The 20,388-nt window shown below is 33.8% G+C and overlaps 2 protein-coding genes across 2 annotated transcripts in view; both read left to right on the top strand.

The window, feature by feature from the left end:
• The first annotated feature begins 1,648 nt into the window (after positions 1–1,648).
• Positions 1,649–4,453, top strand: LOC121731259. The gene is made up of 5 exons (XM_042120622.1): positions 1,649–1,742; positions 2,540–2,633; positions 2,885–2,971; positions 3,062–3,529; positions 4,127–4,453. Exons 2-5 carry the CDS (start codon positions 2,552–2,554, stop codon positions 4,264–4,266), a joined length of 777 nt encoding a protein of 258 aa, XP_041976556.1. The 5' UTR covers positions 1,649–1,742; positions 2,540–2,551; the 3' UTR covers positions 4,267–4,453.
• A 48-nt stretch (positions 4,454–4,501) lies between these two features.
• Positions 4,502–20,388, top strand: part of LOC121731289 — a 58,389-nt gene continuing 42,502 nt past the window's right edge. Inside the window, exons 1-8 of the mRNA XM_042120659.1 lie at positions 4,502–4,627; positions 4,858–4,938; positions 6,316–6,426; positions 6,585–6,728; positions 10,110–10,205; positions 12,101–12,274; positions 12,488–12,721; positions 13,477–13,599. Of these exons, the coding sequence (XP_041976593.1) occupies positions 4,570–4,627; positions 4,858–4,938; positions 6,316–6,426; positions 6,585–6,728; positions 10,110–10,205; positions 12,101–12,274; positions 12,488–12,721; positions 13,477–13,599 (1,021 nt within the window). The 5' untranslated portion in view covers positions 4,502–4,569. The remainder of the gene's footprint in view (positions 4,628–4,857; positions 4,939–6,315; positions 6,427–6,584; positions 6,729–10,109; positions 10,206–12,100; positions 12,275–12,487; positions 12,722–13,476; positions 13,600–20,388) is intronic.

The raw sequence follows: 20,388 nt of genomic DNA, 5'->3' as shown, positions 1-20,388 counted from the left end.
CATAATATTATACCTCTGTACAACGGAATCTGTTTCAAAGTATCTCTATTTATAGCTTGACTGTTTGTGTTAAGCACAAATAAATCCACTTAACGACATCTGAAAAACAATTTCGGATACCGAAGCGTGCGATAAACAAATTGTTGGACCCTCAGAAGGGTGCAGGGACTGATCAATAGGGCCACATTCAGGAAACGAATCTGTTTTCACATTACCGTGATAAAATGACTAATGAAAACGCTGAGTCCTTTAAGATAAAGCCCACCAGAAAAAGGCTTTAAATATCATTAACTTGCTTATAACTCCTCTGGAATTTGTGTTTAGTAATCTCTTGGCCGGATGTAATAAAAAAACGCAAGCGTCATCCATACTTATCATAATGCGGAAATGTCTGTCTTTTTTATGAAATAAGGGGGCAAACGAGCAAACGGGTCACCTGATGGAAAGCAGCTACCGTCGCCCACGAACATTTGCAACATCAGAAGAACTGCAGGTGCGTTGCCGGCCTTTTAAGAGGGAATACGCTCTCTTCTTGAAGGTTTGCAGTTCTGTCAGTCTGTTATCTCTTCACGCCCAAGCCGTTGAACCGATTTTGCTGAAATTTCGTGTAAAATACTTAAGTCCCGGGACAGGACAAAGGATACTTTTTATCCCGGAAAATGTTCGGTTCCCGCGCGATGAACAAAATATTTTGGAGAGTTGTGGGCGTCATCTGGTTATACAAAAATACGCGCGCCACTCTGCGACTGCCGCGGTAAATATTATTGCGGCATAGCATTTTTTGTCAACTTAGGCAATTATAATTTCCATACGTCTAGTCGTACGCACACAAACATCGTTACGATTTGGGTTATGTGGTCGCTGGTTACGATAGACAATGTACTTCAACGCGGCACCGACCGGACCGGAATCGGAGTTGGGGTGTTAGGTTTTTTTCGTTACGGAATTTCTTGATTCTGTCGCCGCGATCAAAGCCCGCGATAAAAGTTATGCAATCCATACTTCCATACTAATATTATAAACGCGAAAGTGTGTCTGTCTGTCTATTACCTCTTCACGCTCAAACAGCTAAACAGATTTTGCTGAAATTTGGTATGAAGATACTTTGAGTCCCGGAAAAGGATATAGAATACTTTTTATCCCGAAAAAATGTACGATTCCCGCACATAAACGAATTTTAGCACACCGGAGTTGCGGGTTTCATCTAGTGCCTTAATAAATCACTTTAATCGAGATTATAAAATGGCGTTTATATTGTATCTTATAAATATGCGAGACACTGATAAATTTACACAGAATACATTTCCACTTGTAACGATAGGATCAAAGTTTCAGCTGAGCTTTTTTACAAAGAGAGGACCATTATTAAAATTAACGCCAGAACGCTTCACGCTTCATTTTTTAATGTCAACTCAAAGGGGTTGCTGTAAATTAATCTATACAAATATAATACAATGCGAAAGAGTGCCAGTCTGTTCCCTCTTAACAATTTTGATGTAATAATATGGAGATTAAAAATAGGTAAAAATAGGTAATTAAAAATGTAATGTACATAACAAAAAAGTTCCTTACATTAGCCAAAATTACATATTAAATAAAAAAATATTTTGACATAAATGATCGAAGAATTGTCAAAATATAATAAATAGAAAATTTGACAAAATTAATTCCTAGTCGCTGGATTTTCAGCGTGAATTACTCTTTTTTGTAAAATCCTACACATTATACGGATGGACATTTTGGTGGGTATCACGAGGCTTTTAATATGAATTCATCTTTATTTTATTAGTAGATACCCAACAAAAGAAATCTTGCTGCCAATCTGGCATCATAGATTTTGTCGCTAAAAAGTAGCATAATATAATATATTATTATCTCCCCGTACTTATTTCATTATGTATGTACCAAACTCTTAATAGATACCATTTTTCGGATCTCAAACATACTTATTAGGATTCAGTTTAAAAGAAACGCTCTGTTAGAATAACACGGCCTCTCGTAAAACCTGCGTGAAACAACGCTTATGTTAGTGTAAATATTTGAAGGTCTACCTTGCCTTAATATTAGTCTTACTCTATTGTGGTGTAGCCTTAATATTTCAGCTTTTGTTCAAAATGTTAATCGCTAACATTACTGTCGCCATTCACGAGCTAAACCCGAGAGAAGCAAATTATAGCTGTCCCCACAATGCAGAATGCACGAAGCGTTGCAATGACAGTTACTTTGTTAAACCCATTATACACAGAAAATTGCTGCTTAAAAATTGCATTACAAGTTTTATACACGATACCCGTGTTTAATATTTCAAATGACGTGTTGCTCTATTAGCTCTTCGCGCTTAAACTGCTGAAGCGGTTTGGGTTGGTATGGAGGTTCTATGAGACCCGATAAAAAGAAAAGGACAGTTTCTATTTGGAGCAAAGTGTATAAAACAAATTATTATGTGCCAATAGAAATTGCGGGAAACAAACAAACAAAGCATCTTAATTTGATAATAATCTAATAATTTCTTAATATAAATATATTAATGTTGTTTCAGTTTTAATCAAAAATGGATAAATTAAAAAGCAACCCATTAAAACGGGGAAAAAGATCAGACAAACCAGTACAATCTAAGAAAATGAAATGCGAAGGTAAAAAATACGTTTTATAGCAATACTCAAATATAAACAGGTAATAAAGAGACGTCTCGACATTAAAACTTTTCCTATAAAATTTTATTGGGAAATTTTATTAAAAATTATCATTTTTGAGGCTGTGTCTACTAGCTATTATACTGAGGTAGTAAGTAAAAAAAGAAAAATAGGCTTTAAATAACATTATTATAATATCAAGTATAGAGCATTAATTCTATTAGAGGTGGAATAATTATATAACATTATAGGGTCAGCTTGCTCCACATTTTTCGCTGATTTGACCAAAAAATTTAAAATGAAGAAGAAAGCCAAAGAAGATACAAATAATGACGCTAGTGAGTATATTACTTACAACTATTACTTGCAATAACGTACTTACATTCTGATACTGTACAGAATTTTTTACATAAAATTTGTTGTTGTAGATTCAACTAAAGAAAACATAGCTAAGACATTGCCAGTTGAAGTCCCTAAAACATTGGAAGCGAATACTTCTGTACAAGAAAATCCTACTGAAAATAATGTTCAACGAGATACAAACTTTAGTCACGTGCCAGATGATGATAGATTAATATTAAAAGATGATAATATAATCCCTGAACCACCAGGTGAAGTAATAACAAAAATTGACGATTCAAAGCCTAAAAACCTTACACCTATATTTGAAAATCCAGAAATCGTGAAAAACAATGGCATGCAAACTGATATACATGTCAAAAATATTCAAACGTCCAGTATTCTTGTTAACAATGGACCCATAGAACATGTTACAGCAAAAATGGAACCAAATACTGTAGGGATGAAAGAACAGGATATAGCTGGGGAACTAACGAAGCACGTAGCCACACTTCGGAAAATATCGTTAATAGCTGACGAATTTAATAAGAAAACAGGTAACTGTAATGCAAAATAGCTAAGCTTACTATTAGGTTCTACTTAGGCCGGTCTGGGTCAAAGTTGGTAAGGTACCTTCAACTTTAACTTTGATGAAAATCCTGACGAATCTACAAAAAAAATCGAATGTTTATAAATTACTTCATGACAAAATTCTACATAATAAAAAAAGGTATGTCGCTTTATTCTCTTCGTTTTGGTCATCAAACTCCTATTTTATATTTCAACACAGACCTCCATATAATACAAGTACGCTGGGCTTTTTATACCCACCTGCTTGTTGTGCCTATTTGAAGCGGAACCAGCGCCCCCAATGCGAAGGAAGAGAACTAAATCTGACGTAACTCGCAAATGGCCGCTTAATCGCTATTGTTTGTAGAAACTAGTATTGATATTATAAGTACTCCCACTACTGCTATCAGCATTCAGCGCCATTTTTACGTCAAATTTAGTTCTTTTCCCCTGCATTGGGGGCGCTGATTCCGCTTCAAATAGGCACAAAAACCAGCAGTAATTTCAAGGAGTATCGTAAGTCCAGCGTACTTGTATAATGGAAGTCAGTGTATTTCAATACTAAAAAAAGCTTTTATTTGCAGCAAAAAACCTGAAAGAAATAGTAGCCAGCGTATCAGAGGATTTAGTGAAAAAACTTGAAGAAGTCAAAGCTGAGCAAGCACAGTCACCAAGACCAGAAAAGAAAGTTGCAATAAACCAGAATGGAATAACCATAAACTAAATAAATATTTTTTTCATTTCAAAACTTTTTTATAGAAGAAACTTGACTTCTGGCAGAACTCGACCTATAATGGAGTGTCAAAATAATGCCAAAATGAATTTTGTACACAAAATTGTAAAAGAAAAAAATATTTTTATTGATAATATGAATCCAAATGTTCATATGTAACTGCAAAATCTTAAGTGAATAAAAATATCTTTACTATGTTGCGAGTTATTTCATAAAGTTTTTAAATTATATTCTAATGTTTTCATTTTTGGGGAGAAAAATATTCTAACCTAATCCAGTGAATTTCCAACTTAAATGTTTGCCAAGGTCCACAACTGCATTCACCAAAAAGATTTACAAGAACTAAGGAACAGTGAGTATAATAATTATTATTATTACTATAATTAGTACTTCTTCCTTCTCTATTTAAGCAAAGTTCAATTTGACTACTGAGGAGGAGTTTTATTCTATTTTACAACATAATAAAAATGACAATATACATAATACTTACCAATGAAAATAAAAACGACAAAAATATTAAGATAAAATGGTGTTTTCATTAGAAAACAAGTTTTATATTTATATTTTTATACTTTTACATAGATACTATGAACTCAACTGTAGAATGCCCATATAAGTCATCAAAGTACAATGAAATACGAAGGAAATGGAAAAATAACAGTGGCAAGTATAATTTTTTTTACATGACATTATTTCACCAAATCATCTTCTAAAAGCTGATATTATGTAGGAGGATGAAGAGGCTTAATAAGTTTAATAGACCAGTATTATAATATATTGTAGATATAATATACTCGACTAAATTTTCTATGTCGTAATTAAGTTTACGTATCAATTTGCTACGTCGTAGCTACGTTCTACGACGTCACAATATTGTACGTAGTAATTGGCTACGTCGTAGCTACGTTCTACGACGTGACAATATTGTACGTAGTAATTGGCGACGTCGTAGCTACGTTCTACGACGTCACAATATTGTACGTAGTAATTGGCTACGTCGTAGCTACGTTCTACGACGTCACAATATTGTACGTAGTAATTGGCTACGTCGTAGCTACGTTCTACGAAGTCACAATATTGTACGTAGTAATTGGCTACGTCGTAGCTACGTTCTACGACGTCACAATATTGTACGTAGTAATTGGCTATGTCGTAGCTACGTTCTACGACGTCACAATATTGTACGTAGTAATTGGCTACGTCGTAGCTACGTTCTACGACGTCACAATATTGTGCGTAGTAATTGGCTACGTCGTAGCTACGTTCTACGACGTCACAATATTGTACGTAGTAATTGGCTACGTCGTAGCTACGTTCTACGACGTCACAATATTGTGCGTAGTAATTGGCTACGTCGTAGCTACGTTCTACGACGTCACAATATTGTACGTAGTAATTGGCTACGTCGTAGCTACGTTCTACGACGTCACAATATTGTGCGTAGTAATTGGCTACGTCGTAGCTACGTTCTACGACGTCACAATATTGTACGTAGTAATTGGCTACGTCGTAGCTACGTTCTACGACGTCACAATATTGTACGTAGTAATTGGCTACGTCGTAGCTACGTTCTACGACGTCACAATATTGTGCGTAGTAATTGGCTACGTCGTAGCTACGTTCTACGACGTCACAATATTGTACGTAGTAATTGGCTACGTCGTAGCTACGTTCTACGACGTCACAATATTGTACGTAGTAATTGGCTACGTCGTAGCTACGTTCTACGACGTCACAATATTGTACGTAGTAATTGGCTACGTCGTAGCTACGTTCTACGACGTCACAATATTGTACGTAGTAATTGGCTACGTCGTAGCTACGTTCTACGACGTCACAATATTGTACGTAGTAATTGGCTATGTCGTAGCTACGTTCTACGACGTCACAAATTTGTTCGACGACGCAATGTGCAGTGACGTAGCTAAGTTATACGAAGATTCTACAATATACTACGAGTTACGACGTTCCAACGTGCTACGTTGTTCTTTTTTAAGTCAAAGTCATCTTAAGTCTTGAGCTAAAAAATCTAAATTTCAGACAATAAAAAGAAACTTATAGACAATAAGAAACAAGATTACAAAAACGCTGAAAAGATTGCAGAAACTTCTAATCAAGCACCTTACAATACGAATGATAAAAATATTAAAGGTACTTTTATTTTTCTTTTGTATTGTAAAAACCATAAAATAAGGGCGCACATCCGTCTACCACCCGTCTACTACCTCATAAAATGACAATCATGAGTGACTCTTTTGCAACTAAAATGATCGACGCGCTTAAAGAAGTTTTAATATATTTTGTTCAAGGAAGTGATTTCAAGATAAAGCCGAGTCTCATTCCACGGCCCATATCGAAGAAAGCGACGTTAAATACTAAAGAATCTAATGCATCTATAAGTATCAGGATACAAAACCTCGTACAAGAAATTCATCACTTGAAAATTACTCAAGGTATTGTCAGAGATTGATAGGCACAAGGTATATGTATGTAAGGTCGGGCTATGTCAAACCCAGCTTGATTTCACAATTTTGAATAAGTTTTTGCTTGACTGCTTCGAAACTTTGCTTTCGTTCTAGGTCTTTGTAAAATATAAATAAATATTTATATATATATAACTAGCTGTTGCCCGCGACTTCGTCCGCGTGGACTTCAGTTTATAGCGCGCGGTGTCAACAAAATTGGTGTCAAAAGCTTTTTAAAACCCTGGTACCCCTTAAATCAAAATACCCAAAACAGCCGTGTAGTGTGCACATAATATGATTTTTTTTTACTTAATTAATTTAATTAATTAAACCAAATTTTAAAGCTTATTTAGCGTTACACAACTTAGCTGCATAATGCATTACACAACCTTAGCTTTGCCCAATGCCCATAAACTATTTATTATTGGTAGACTGTTTCTGATATCTATGTTGGTAGGTGAGTTATTTAATAACATGTACAACAATCGAAAGAATCGCAAATATTAACTCAACATGGTACCACCTCTTATAGAAATACATATGAGCATGCGATAGCGCGATCTAGGCGACTCTTGGCGCCATCTGTTCCAGTTTTTGGAACTAACTTAATTTGAACAAATTTACGCATAAACACCCCCTTACAACCCCTTTTTCCAGTAAGAAGTAGCCTATGTCCTTTCTCAGGCTTTAGACTATCTGTGTACAAAATTTCATTACAATCGGTTCAGTAGTTTTGGCGCTGTTGTTTTTGAATTTGATATCTAAGTTGGTAGGTGAGTTATTAATAACGTGTACTTATAACAATCGAAAGAATCGAAAAACGCATTTCAACATGGTACCACCTCTTATAGAAATACGCATGAGCAAGCGATAGCGCGATCTAGGGGACTCTTGGCGCCATCTATTTTGAGTTTTTGGAACTAACTTAATTTGACCAAATTTACGAATTTTCACCCCCTCACAACCCCTTTTTCCAGTTAAAAAGTAGCCTATGTCCTTTCTCAGGCTTTAGACTATCTGTGTACAAAATTTCATTACAATCGGTTCAGTAGTTTTGGCGTGAAAGCGAGACAGACAGACAGACAGAGATACTTTCGCATTTATAATATTATAGTATAGATAAACAAAAACATACTAACTAATGAGTATGATTAGTTCTATGTTACAATAAAGTAAAAATTAAAACGCCATCTGCTGAATCGTATTAGAACTAAAATGTTCATTGCATCGATATATTTCTGGATTTTTTATAATATTATACATAAAATATGTTTAAGATTTTTGAAATTTTATTTTAATACACATCCAAGACCCAGGAACATTGAAAACTTTTTGTTCCGCCTGCGGGACTCGAACCCAGGACCCCCGGGATGAGCGCTGGCCACGCGCAATGCGAATTCATTTTCATCGATATTTTCATGGAAATAAGATATTTTCCCACATCAAAATGTAGCCTATGTCCTTTCTCAGACTCTAGAATAACTGTGTACAAAATTTCATTGCAATCGGTTCAGTAGTTTTGGCGTGAAAGCAAGACAGACAGACAGACAGACAGACAGAGATACTTTCGCATTTATAATATTAGTATGGATAAGCAAGAAGGAATATTTTGGTAGATTTTTCACACAATTATTAACACTTAATACGGTTCCCTTTTTTCTCTCATTAAATATAGCCTATATTCAGCAGAAATAGTGTGGATTAAAAAATATGCATTAATACTTCCATCGTGCATCGGCATCGTGGGTATCGCAGACACAATAGATCTTCAATTGTTATGCTGGCAGCCGGCTGCCGCTATTGGAGATTTATAGTTAAAGAAATTAATTAATTATAATAGCAATAAAAAATAATAGTCATTCAAAACTTATTTTAAAAAGTTCTAAAAATATTACTTTCGTAGTCATAACTTTTAAAGCTTTTTTGAAATTAGGATTATAATAATGAAGCACGATAGTCAATATCAAATCAATAAAGCAGCACCCGGCTGTCGCATAACTATTGAAAATCTATTGTGTCTGCGATTCCCACGATCGAGGTAATATTTACGTGGACTCTCCGGGCGAGTCTGTGGCACTGATAATTAAATCTCTCCCCTACCGCACGCACACCCGCGCATCGCGTCTTGACGCCCAATTCGCAACGTGCAGCAGAAATCGTAATATTTTAATTTCGCCATAACATTAAAACCAAACGTCCAATTTTAATCATTCAAAGACCAAATATTATCTACATTAACTGTACTTAGTGATGAAATAATTTATTTTGATAAGGGTCAATAGCATGATTTAAATAAACGCATTTAAATATAGTCCAAAAAAAATTCTAGATTTTTTAATAAAAAAATGGTTATTGTGCCTCACTCAACATAGATAGGTATAGTGTGTCGCGGACTTTTTTGTAGATATTTAAAAGATCTATAATTACTTAGAACATTTTATGCCTCTATCTTTTATAGTTTAGGCAGCGTACGCAAAATAAGTAACTTTTCTGGTTGATTTTTTAAACCTTGCGTCCGAAAATCCCAAATATCTTACGGAACCTTATATTTTTCCAAAATAAAAATTAGCCTATGTTCAGCAGAAATAATGCAGGATTCCAATGGTAAAAGAATTTTTCAAATCGGTCCAGTAGTTTCGGAGCCTATTCGACTCAAACAAACAAACAAACAAACAAAAAATCAAATCTTTCCTCTTTATAATAGTAGTGTAGATATATATACCTGATGGAAAGCAACTTCCTTCGCCCATGGACACTCGCAGCATCAGAAGAGCTGCAGGTGCGTTGCCAGCCTTTTAAGAGGGAATAGGGTAATAGGGGAGGGTAGGGATGGGAAGGGAAGGGAATAGGGGAAGGTAGGGATGGGAATAGGGGAGGGTAGGGAAGGGATTAGGGTAGGGGATTGGGCCTCCGGTAAACTCACTCACTCGGCGAAACACAGCGCTAACGCCGTTTCACGCCGGTTTTCTGTGAGAACGTGGTATTTCTCCGGTCGAGCCGGCCCATTTGTGCCGAAGCATGGCTCTCCCACGTATCTAGTATTATAGCTTGACATCACAATTTTGAATAAGTTTTTGCTTGACTGCTTCGAAGCTTTGACTTCATTCTAGGTTTTTGTAAAATATTTGAACAAAGTTTATAACTGCAACGACGCAGATATGTTTGAGCTAAGTTTCTACACGTGTGTATGTATGGGTGTGAACGTTTTAAATACGCTTCTAAGTTGCTTTCAACTTTTTTGATAGTGTGTAAATATTCATTAGCTTTTATACGTGACTTGTGGATCAGTTTTATTTACTAGGATAGCGTCACCGTCGTATACTGGCCGTAATGTAGCGATAAAATTAATACCATGTATATTAATTTCAGATGTATTCGAAACTGAAGTACAGCGTGTGGACCTCACAAGACCGATACCGAACATTGACAGTGAAATCGATTTGCAGAATAACAATATCTTTATAGGTATTCATATCCATACTAATATAATAAATGCGAAAGTCTGTATGTCTGTTACCTCTTCGCACCCAAACCGCTGAACCGATTTTGCTGAGGCATGGAGATACTTTGAGTCCCGGGAAAGGATATAGGATACTTTTTACCCCGGAAAAATGTAAGGTTATCTTGGGATAAATGAATTTTGGCGCAATGGAGTTGCGGGCGTCATGTAGTATAATAATATTTTAAACATTTCCACACAAAGCTTTTGGCCCCAACACATTTAAAATTTATTCGAGTATTTGAGGGGACATTGAAGTTTTTTGATAAAAGTTAGCTATTCATTAATACGGAGTCAATACGACTTAACATAATAAAGTCCATTCAGTAGTTTTCGATTACATAAGTTGGAACGCACACTCACAAACTTATGCCGTTCCATATGCCATATTGTTAATGTGATGTAGGTAATTAGCATCATAATAATCATTAACTGTCATATTTAGTATTATTATTTTCTAACATAAACGTAGATAATACATTTTATTTGTTCGATGCAAATTCTTTATGAATTATGATTTCACCTTTCCGCATATAAATTAACTTCTGTTTATGGTGAAATATTACAATGTACATTTCAATACGGGATGCAGAAGGAACATTACACGTTAAGGTGATTTTCCGATCTCTGCCGCAGGTGACCGCGACCGACAAAAATTCAGGCAAATATGCCACTTTATGGCATAGCCTACACGGTTCATTTCCTACAGATATTGCTCTAGTGACCCATGCCGCCACTGTTTTGTAATGGTGTAGAACAGTGGTCGGTAATACGCGGCCCGTGAATGTATTATGAATAATTTATAATATGACGTATCAAAAATAGTGTTTTGTAATATTGCCAGTAGTAATTGCCTCTTAAGAAAGTAGCTGTTCGTGTCATTTTATAACAAACACTAATCTCATTTCCCTTCATTATGTGTAGACACATACTGAGCTTCTAAGGGTTAATACGAGTATGAGGCCTGCAGCCCGCGTTTAGTTTGTTTTGCCACCATGTGGCCCTTGCCTGCCAAAAGGTTGCCGACCGCTGGTGTAGAGCAAAATAAAACATATGCCCATACTATAAAGTGGCATTTTATTTTAAATTTGTTTGTCGGCTGCGGTCGTTTGCCGCATTAATCGGAACGGTACCTTTACTTTCAATATAGCCATTATTTTGAAAAACGACTTGAAATTCTTGGCTGAGTATCTGGTGTTAATGGTATAACGATTATTGTTTGAGAAATATTATATAAAGTGCTGACTATTATTGACACTGTGTGTGATATACAATGGGTACATTGTGTTATGTTTTTGAATAAGCTTTTAAATGGCATTATTCTTAATTTAGAAAGGTTTAAGTACTTCCAGCTAATGTCGCATCGAAGGATAAAAAACAATTTCGTAAATGAGTTTCGGCTTTTATAAAATCTTTTGATCACAAAATTAGAATGTTCGATTTTTAATATCAAAAGATACCCTCGATGAATGAACGGTTTTTCAATAAGTCCACATCACACATCACACACTGTATAAAAAGATTATATTAAGATTATATTATTATATCTTATATCTTTAAACGAGCAATTCTTGTATGTATATATATATATATATATATATATATATATATATATATATATATATATATATATATATATATATATATATATATATATATATATATATATATATATATATATAATTGGAATCTCGGAATCGGCTCCAACGATTTTCATGAAATTTAGTATATAGGGGGTTTCGGGGGCGATAATTCGATCTAGCTAGGAATCATTTTTAGAAAATGTCATTTTATTCGTGTTTTATCGAAAATCGGTTAAACAGCTAGTTTTCAATAATAATAAGTTTTTATTTTCTTCTAGATCAAGAATTTGTCATATCCGAAATGTGTGAAATTAATTATGACGGTAACGCTAATGAAGATTTGAAGGAATCTAATATTGAACATGATCTTACAAGTGTAGTAATTAAACAGACAAAAGAAAATATATTAGATGATACAAAGGATGAAATTGACGGTCTTCCTAAACCTTTAGGTACTATCAAATTTAAAAATATATGAGGATACGACCTTTTGGATTGAAGCAGCATAATTTGATGTCAATAAGTAACAGCAGTGCTGTTGGTCGCACGTGATGAATAAAGTCACTGTAGCTTAACGCAACTACAAAGGGCCGTATCCTAACAATATTAAAATTAAATAATAAAGTACCAGTATTATTTAGAGTATAAAAATCATTATTTTTCAGAATCTACAAATATTTCAGATGAATCTGAAGCAAGTAAAGTAGTGATTGATGTTATCAATCATACTTTGGATGAATATGTAAAGAAAAAACTAGCAGATGATGTTATCAATCACAATAACGACACGACAGCTTCTAAAATTGAAACACCGAAGAAGAAAAGTATCCACCTTTGGGACTCCAGGGGCCGGTGCAAACGATGCCATGTGTACAAAATAGGACACAAACCGAGAAAAGGTAAGAAATAAATTATAAGTTACTTATTAAATTAAAATAAGTTAATAGTAATTATTATATTTCAAAACGCACGTTTGCAATCTGCAACATGGACGAAATAAAATATGTACCCATCGCAGAAGTCTTTAGGTTAGTTGCTAATAACATTATACAATATGTTGTCTTCTCTATAACCCTTCAACTGCAGTTGACCACGCTCTAGGAGCTCGAGTGTTTTTCTTATTGATGAATGTTAAATAACGTATATTTATGTAAATTTAATAAAAATATTTTAAATAATTTTTCATTTTTTTTATTAAAACGACAAAAAACTTATTTATTTTTTTGTAATTCCCATTTCAAATTAAATTAATAAAACCTAACATAGCAAGATTGGATTAATTTGTTTTTATTATCTCAGCTTAATTCATACAGATTCCAATGACATAGTTATAATCCAGAAGTGGCCCCACAGATGCGCTTTTTTTTCAATATGGCCGGCACAGCTGAAGGGATAACATGGACTTGTAGGTCTTCTCATAGTGCGAATGTCCATGGGTGACCAAAGTTGCTTTCCATCAGGTGATCCGTTTGCTCATTTGCCTCAGTATATTATTAAAAAAAAACATGGGCTTGGTCATGGTCATCCTTCAAGTTACTTCGAAGCCGGTCTCGATCACCTAAGCCAGTGGAAACTTATACTCTTTTATTTACTTCACATATGCTAACTATAGTTCCGTACACGTTCCCTATTATTCATATCAATAATGTTACAGGGCGTCTAATGTTGATGATGCGTATGTCGATCGGGCGGATCTGTAAGCAGCGGCTTTACGAGGCCTGGAGGAAAACCGCTGACCATTTCATACCACGCCCACGGTTCAAACTGCCAAAAAGCTGTAAGTGACCGTGTGTGTGTTTTTTTTTTTTTTTGTTATATGATTTAAATTGTTTTTATAATATACAGCAGGGCTTCCCAAACTGTGCGTCGCGAAGTCCCGGGGTGTCGCAACACTGTCCCAGGGACGTCGTAAAGAAATGGCAAAGTCCCAAGCGCGTCACAGTACAAATAAGTTTGGGAAGCCCTGATATACAGAATGTAACAAAAAGTGATAATACTTTAGGGTGTGTATGAGCCCCCTGTATAGAGTTCACTGTGAAAGTAGCTGCGCTGATATAGTTTTCTAAAATCTTGTATGGGCAAGCCCATGACGCTGGGGCGCCCATACAAATCACAAAAAATTGCTCTGTATTTTCACAGTCAAATATATTATGTAAAACGTGAAGTACGTCATACATTTCAACGTATTCTAAATATGATGGTACTCGACTGTTACAAAAACAGACAGATGAGAATATGAATGAACGTATGAGTATGACGTAACATATATTTTGTAATCCCAAGCTACTTGTTTTTCATTTGAAATGTGTCTAATAATTTCTTTGGATCTTTGGCGAAGCGAACGAAATGTATATAATAATATTTTATATAATAGATATTTTCCAATCGACTGATACACATCAAAGGTCGTTTACAGAGAGAATAAATCCTGTTAAAGACACCCGAAATTACAATCTTGTTATCGTCTGAAGGGCTTATTATCTTTGAAGGGCTAAAGTACTCAACGAGTATCAGACAGATTGATTTTAATATTTTAAGGGACCGCTTGTCAAAGGGCAATTTTAACATATTTTGAAAGATTATTAAGTATTAATCCCTTTATAGGTATATATTGCTATGTTATAAATTATAATTTTTAACAAAACCTTACTTATTCTTAAATAAACGAAAAAAAGGAGTGGAATCTCAAATCTGTCATACACGATATTAAACTTGCCAGCTAATTTACCGAGCCTTGCTCTGTATTCGATAAAACACGAATAAAATGACATTTCAGAAAAATAATTCCTAGCTAGACCGATTTATCGCCCACGAAACCTCCTAAATACTAAATTTCATGAAAATCGTTCAATCCGATTCCAAGATTCCAATTATATATATACAATGTGTCCCGACACCGGTGTCCGATCCATTAATGTCATGATCTATGGCATATTTTATCGACAAATTGGCCCTCAAATTTTATCTCTCTCTCACGGTTGTAAAATGGCAGCCATTTTAGTTTTTCTCGGGCTTTCACACTAATCTGACCAGTACTTCTCATGTAAATATCCTATGAAGATAAAAAAGGTCTCATTTGATAGCTAAACTTGTGGACTACGCTTACACAGGCAATATGTTATAAATTTCGTGGAATTAAACATAGAAAAACCAAATTTTAAGAAAAAAAAATGTGTATTTTTTAATTAATGGCTTTTTGTGATAAATCTAGCACATCAAACTGGTTCTTTTTGTTTTAAAAAGATAGAGGAGGTTTTTATTTTAAATAAATTCTTTACTTTAATGCTCTAAGTCAGATAGTTTACAAGTTATAACGATTTTCCTATGAAGTATAGGTCAGATTAGTATGAAGCTAGAGAATTTTTTTTTTTCATAAATTAGAAAAAAAAATATTTGATAGCCAATTTGTCACTAGGATATGCCATAAATCATGAGTTTGATTTTCTATTCTCCTACTTTAGAAAAAAAAATGTTTCTCTGGCTTCATACTAATCTGACCTATACTTCATAGGAAAATCGTTATAACTTGTAAACTATCTGACTTAGAGCATTGAAGTAAAGAATTTATTTAAGATAAAAACCTCATCTATCTTTTTAAAACAAAAAAGGAACCAGAGTTACGCGCGGGTTGTCCCAGCGAACGCACGTGTGATCTGCGACGCACGACTTGTCCGTAATTATTGTGCTAGTTAAATACGAATTGTTTTCACACGAGTGTTTACAACCTAACTGATAAGGGCACTCCTGGCAACAGGAGTCCCTTTGTGTTATAATGTTCGACCCCACTAAAGAATTAATATTCACCCCGTTCACCGTTATGTCTCAACCTACCGCTTCGTCTCAAGAAAACCTCAGCAAGTACCTAAACAAACAAGTTACGCCAATGTCGCCTCTTCGTTATCGTTCCTGAAGAAAGATCAGGCGATTATAATAGACTCAATCGATGGAATAACGATAAGAGAATACCTCGTTGCACTGACCGCCTTGATACCTGCTTCTTCTATAAGATTTATTTCGAGAATATCGAATGCTAGAATCTGTATTTATTTAGACTCGAAAAAAACAGCACACGAACTCATTGATGACAAAAAGAAAATTACAGTTAAAAATATGGTATTGGAGATAAAACCATTAATAACTAGAAATAAACGCATAGTTTTATCAAATGTTTTTCCAGTAATTCCCAACTATATATAGAACAGTTTAAAGAATTAAAAAATGAAATTTTGTCGCCTGTTTCTTTTGTTAAAATTGGTGTTCCGTATCCTGGGTTCTCCCATATATTAAGTTTTAGACGACAGTTGTACATAAGTCCCGATGATGAAAAATTACTTCCGGAATCATTCCAGGTTAATTTCGATGGCACGAATTATTGGATTTATCTATCATCTGACTCGCTGAAATGTTTGCGCAGATTTCACTAATGTACCCATTAGTGAAATCTGGAAAAAAAAATTTAACAATACTTATAGCGGCCCTAACAATATCGTGCTCAAAAATAATAATGGATCATTGATAACGAGCCCAAAAGAAGTTTCAGACTTACTAGCTGATAATTTTGCGGCTAATTCCAGTACTGACAATTATGAACAGGAATTTAAAATTTATAAATCGGCTAAGGAAAACGAAAATATAATTTTTGATTTACGCAATAATTTAGATCATATTAATAAAGATATTTTAATGCATGAACTAATGTTGGTACTCTCTCAAAGCAAAAACTCTAGTCCTGGGCCAGATAACATCCCTATTGGTATAATTAAGCATCTTCCCGAAAGTGGACTTAAATATTTACTAAATCTTTATAATTATATGTGGCAAAATCAGTTGTTTCCCGATTGTTGGAGAGAAGCTGTGGTGATTCCAATACTTAAGCCTGGCAAAGATGCTAGTTCACCATCAAGTTACAGACCTATAGCATTAACTTGTAACATGTGCAAAGTATTCGAAAAAATTGTAAGCAACAGAATTAAATGGTACGCAGAAGTAAATAACTATTTATCAAATTATCAATATGGATTTCGTCAATTTAGGTCATCCTCTGATCAATTAATGAACATAGAAAGTGAAATTTTAGACTCTTTAGCTAATAATAATTATTTGGTTTTTGTAGCACTTGATATTGAGAAGGCAATTGAGATGGTGTGGAAGCATAGAGTGATCGAAATTTTGCAGGGCTTGAGTATCATAGGAAACACGCTTGCTTTCGTTAAAAAAATTTTAACTAAGAGGACGATTCAAGTTAGAATAATTAATAGTACGGTTTCTGATCAGGTTATTATTGAAAATGGTTTGCCCCAAGGATCGGTTATAAGCGTAGTTTTATTTTTACTGGCAATAAATGATGTCCTTTCATGTATAGATAAACCTCTGAGAGGCTTTTTGTTTGCAGACGACTTAACGATAACTTGTTCTGGTAAGATCTTAGATTCAACATAAAAAAATATTCAAAATACCCTAGATAGGCTTCTCGATTGGTCAAGAAAATCTGGATTGAAATTCTCTAAAAGTAAAACAGAATACATTGTATTTACGAAAAAGAAAATAAATACACATTTATAATAAGTAATAAAATATTAGGTTTAACATTAGACTCCAAAATGACATGGAAATTACATTTAAATAAATTAAAAACAGAATGTAATAAAAGATTGAGTGTTACTATAGTTTTATCATCACTGTCATGGGGTGCTGATAAAAATTGTTTAATTAATACATATAAGGCTCCAATTAGACAAAAATTAGATTATGGCGCTATTTTCTATGATTCCGCTAAACTTAGCAATCTTAAATGTTTAGAAAGCATACAAAACACTGCTTTAAGATTAAATATCGGTGCCTTTAAGACAAGTCCCGTTATGAGTATATTGGCAGAATCGGGGGAAATGCCACTGTCCTACAGAAGAAAACAGCTGGTCCTAATTTATGCCACTAACATTTTCTCTCAACCCTTCAGTCCAATTTATGGATTTTTCACAAAATCCTCGTCTAACGCTGAATATGAAATTAGATCTAACCTGACCAAACCACTGCGTATTCGAGCTAAACAATATTTAACTGATATACATTTTTGTTTTCCATCATTTTTCCCTAAAAAAACTCCCGCTTACGGCTCGTGGGTCGATATTGATTTACCTATAAACCTTGAATTAACTAAACATCCTAAAGATAAAACCCCAAATTTAATTTACAAAAGCCTATTTAATGAAAAAATACATAAAAATCAAGATTATATACAGTTATATACAGATGGATCAGTAATTGATGATAAATCAGGATGTGCTGTCGTTACTCTCGATAGTAGTTATTGTTATAAATTATCAGATTATAATTCAATTTTCAGTTGTGAAGCTATTGCTATCTGTAAAGCTCTTGAAATAATAAAAAGTGGGAGTAATTTAGATATGAGTGGATCAATAATAATATTGATCCACTCATACTATGCATGAAAGAATCAATTTTACATTTATAGTTTGTGCGTTTTATGATGATATGCGTGACACATTATAATTGACAATAGTAGGGAAGTTACCTAACAAAAATTAATCGATAGTTTAAAAATATCGAATCACTTCGTAAAGGAATTGCAATCGAAATTATCGATTTCGTACTGACCTTTCAGTGGTGCCGGCGATTTAAGATGGCCGCCCTTTTTTATCGATTTGATTTCGATTCAACAGAGTCAATCTCTATTGACATAAGTTCCGTTTCATGCATATGACATTTTACAAATGTTTTCGTAACAATAATTTTATACTCCTATTTCACAGTTAATATTTATAATTTTTATTAATAAGTTAGTATTTAGCATCTTTTCATTTTTATTCATTTACAATTATAGGAAACATTTGTTTTTGTAGATGGAATATAATTTATTACATTTTGATTTTTTTGTTTTCTTGTAAAAAAAAACCCGTAGCAAGGAACATGAAAACTGTCACCCATATCATCTTAGAACGCACAAACTATAATTGAAAATAACTTTAAATTTGAAATATTTTGGATCCCAAGTCATCAGGATATTGAAGGTAATGAGAAGGCTGATATGGCAGCAAAAAGTGCTACAAACTTAAATTTGGTAGATTTTTCTATTAATTCTAATGCATTAAATGTTAAAAGACACATAAAACAAAAAATTAAAATATTATGGGATACTGTTTGGAAGGATAAAAATTATAGTAGTAAATTATACAGAATAAGAAATTCAGTTTTTGAGAAAGCTCCATCATTATTTCATACTCGAAGTGATCTAACTGTCATTACTAGACTGCGTATTGGTCACACAAATATGATTCATGTATACTTAATGAAAAAAACTGGTACACCAAAATGTAGATGCAGAATGGATCTAACTGTACAACATCTGTTAGAAGAATGTCATGATTACGATGATATTAAATTAGCTTGTAATTTACCGAATGATATGAAAAATTGTTTATGTGATAAAGGACACATACAGACGATTCATTTTGTTGAAAATTTAAATATGTATGAAAGTATATAAATGTAAACATTACTGTAGTCGCTAATGACCTTAGCTGTTAAAAAGCGACTTAAAATAAAGAAATAATAAAAAAAAGGAACCAGTTTAATGTGCTAGATTTTTCACAAAAAGCCATTAATTAAAAAATACACAATTTTTTCTTTTTTTTTCTTAAATTTTGGTTTTTCTATGTAGGTAGGTAATTCCACGAAATTTATAACATATTGCCTGTGTGTAAGCGTAGTCCACAAGTTTAGCTATCAAATAAGCTCTTTTTTATCTTCATAGGATATTTACATGAGAAGTACTGGTCAGATTAGTGTGAAAGCCCGAGAAAAACTAAAATGCCTGCCATTTTACAACCGTGATAGAGAGAACAAAATCATGACATTAAGAGGATTCCACACTGCCGTTTTTCCATACAAACGCTGTCCCCTGTTCCCTCCCTGGATAATGCCGGTAGAGTTACGATTTTTTTCCTGAATATCTATGGCGACTATTAGCATGTCCCTATGTTTCCTTTTTTTTCATAATTTAATTATTAAAAAAGATAAGAACGTCCAAAAACCCAAAAAAATGGCCAGATTTTCCTCTATGTTCAAACACCCAGAAAACAAAACTGGCTAGAATATACAAAAAAAATAAAACATAGAAACACAGCTAAAGCCTTGCTTTAATTCTTAATGAAAAAATTACTTAAATCGGTTAAGTTTTGGAGAAGGAAGCAGCGGACAACGAATCGAAGATTTTCTGTTCTTTTATTAGAACTTTGACGTGTTGTCTCTATCGCGCTCTGCGGTGGGAGGTTTGAGATTGGTGAGACAGCAATACATTTTCAAATACCTATTTTCAATTTCTCTCGCCCCTGGTGTATCCTCTTAAAGGATCGGACACCGGTGTCGGGACACATTGAATATATTATATATATATATATATATATATATATATATATATATATATATATATATATATATATATATATATATATATATATATATATAACTATTAGTATTAAGTTGTCAGGATCACACAGATTCATCTTTTATTCTCATCCGATGCTATAAATTAGCACACATCATGCGG

The sequence above is a fragment of the Aricia agestis genome, chromosome 10 (assembly GCF_905147365.1).
Source record: "Aricia agestis chromosome 10, ilAriAges1.1, whole genome shotgun sequence".
NCBI classification, from domain to species: Eukaryota; Metazoa; Arthropoda; class Insecta; order Lepidoptera; family Lycaenidae; genus Aricia; species Aricia agestis.
This window is presented reverse-complemented; position numbering and strand designations above follow the sequence as displayed.

Coding starts and splice junctions, on each gene's coding strand:
- LOC121731259 (XM_042120622.1), top strand. CDS start 2,552: ATGGATAAATTAAAAAGCAACCCATTAAAACGGGGAAAAAGATCAGAC. Junction 2,634..2,884: donor TAAGAAAATGAAATGCGAAG/GTAAAAAATACG, acceptor ATAACATTATAG/GGTCAGCTTGCTCCACATTT. Junction 2,972..3,061: donor AGATACAAATAATGACGCTA/GTGAGTATATTA, acceptor TTGTTGTTGTAG/ATTCAACTAAAGAAAACATA.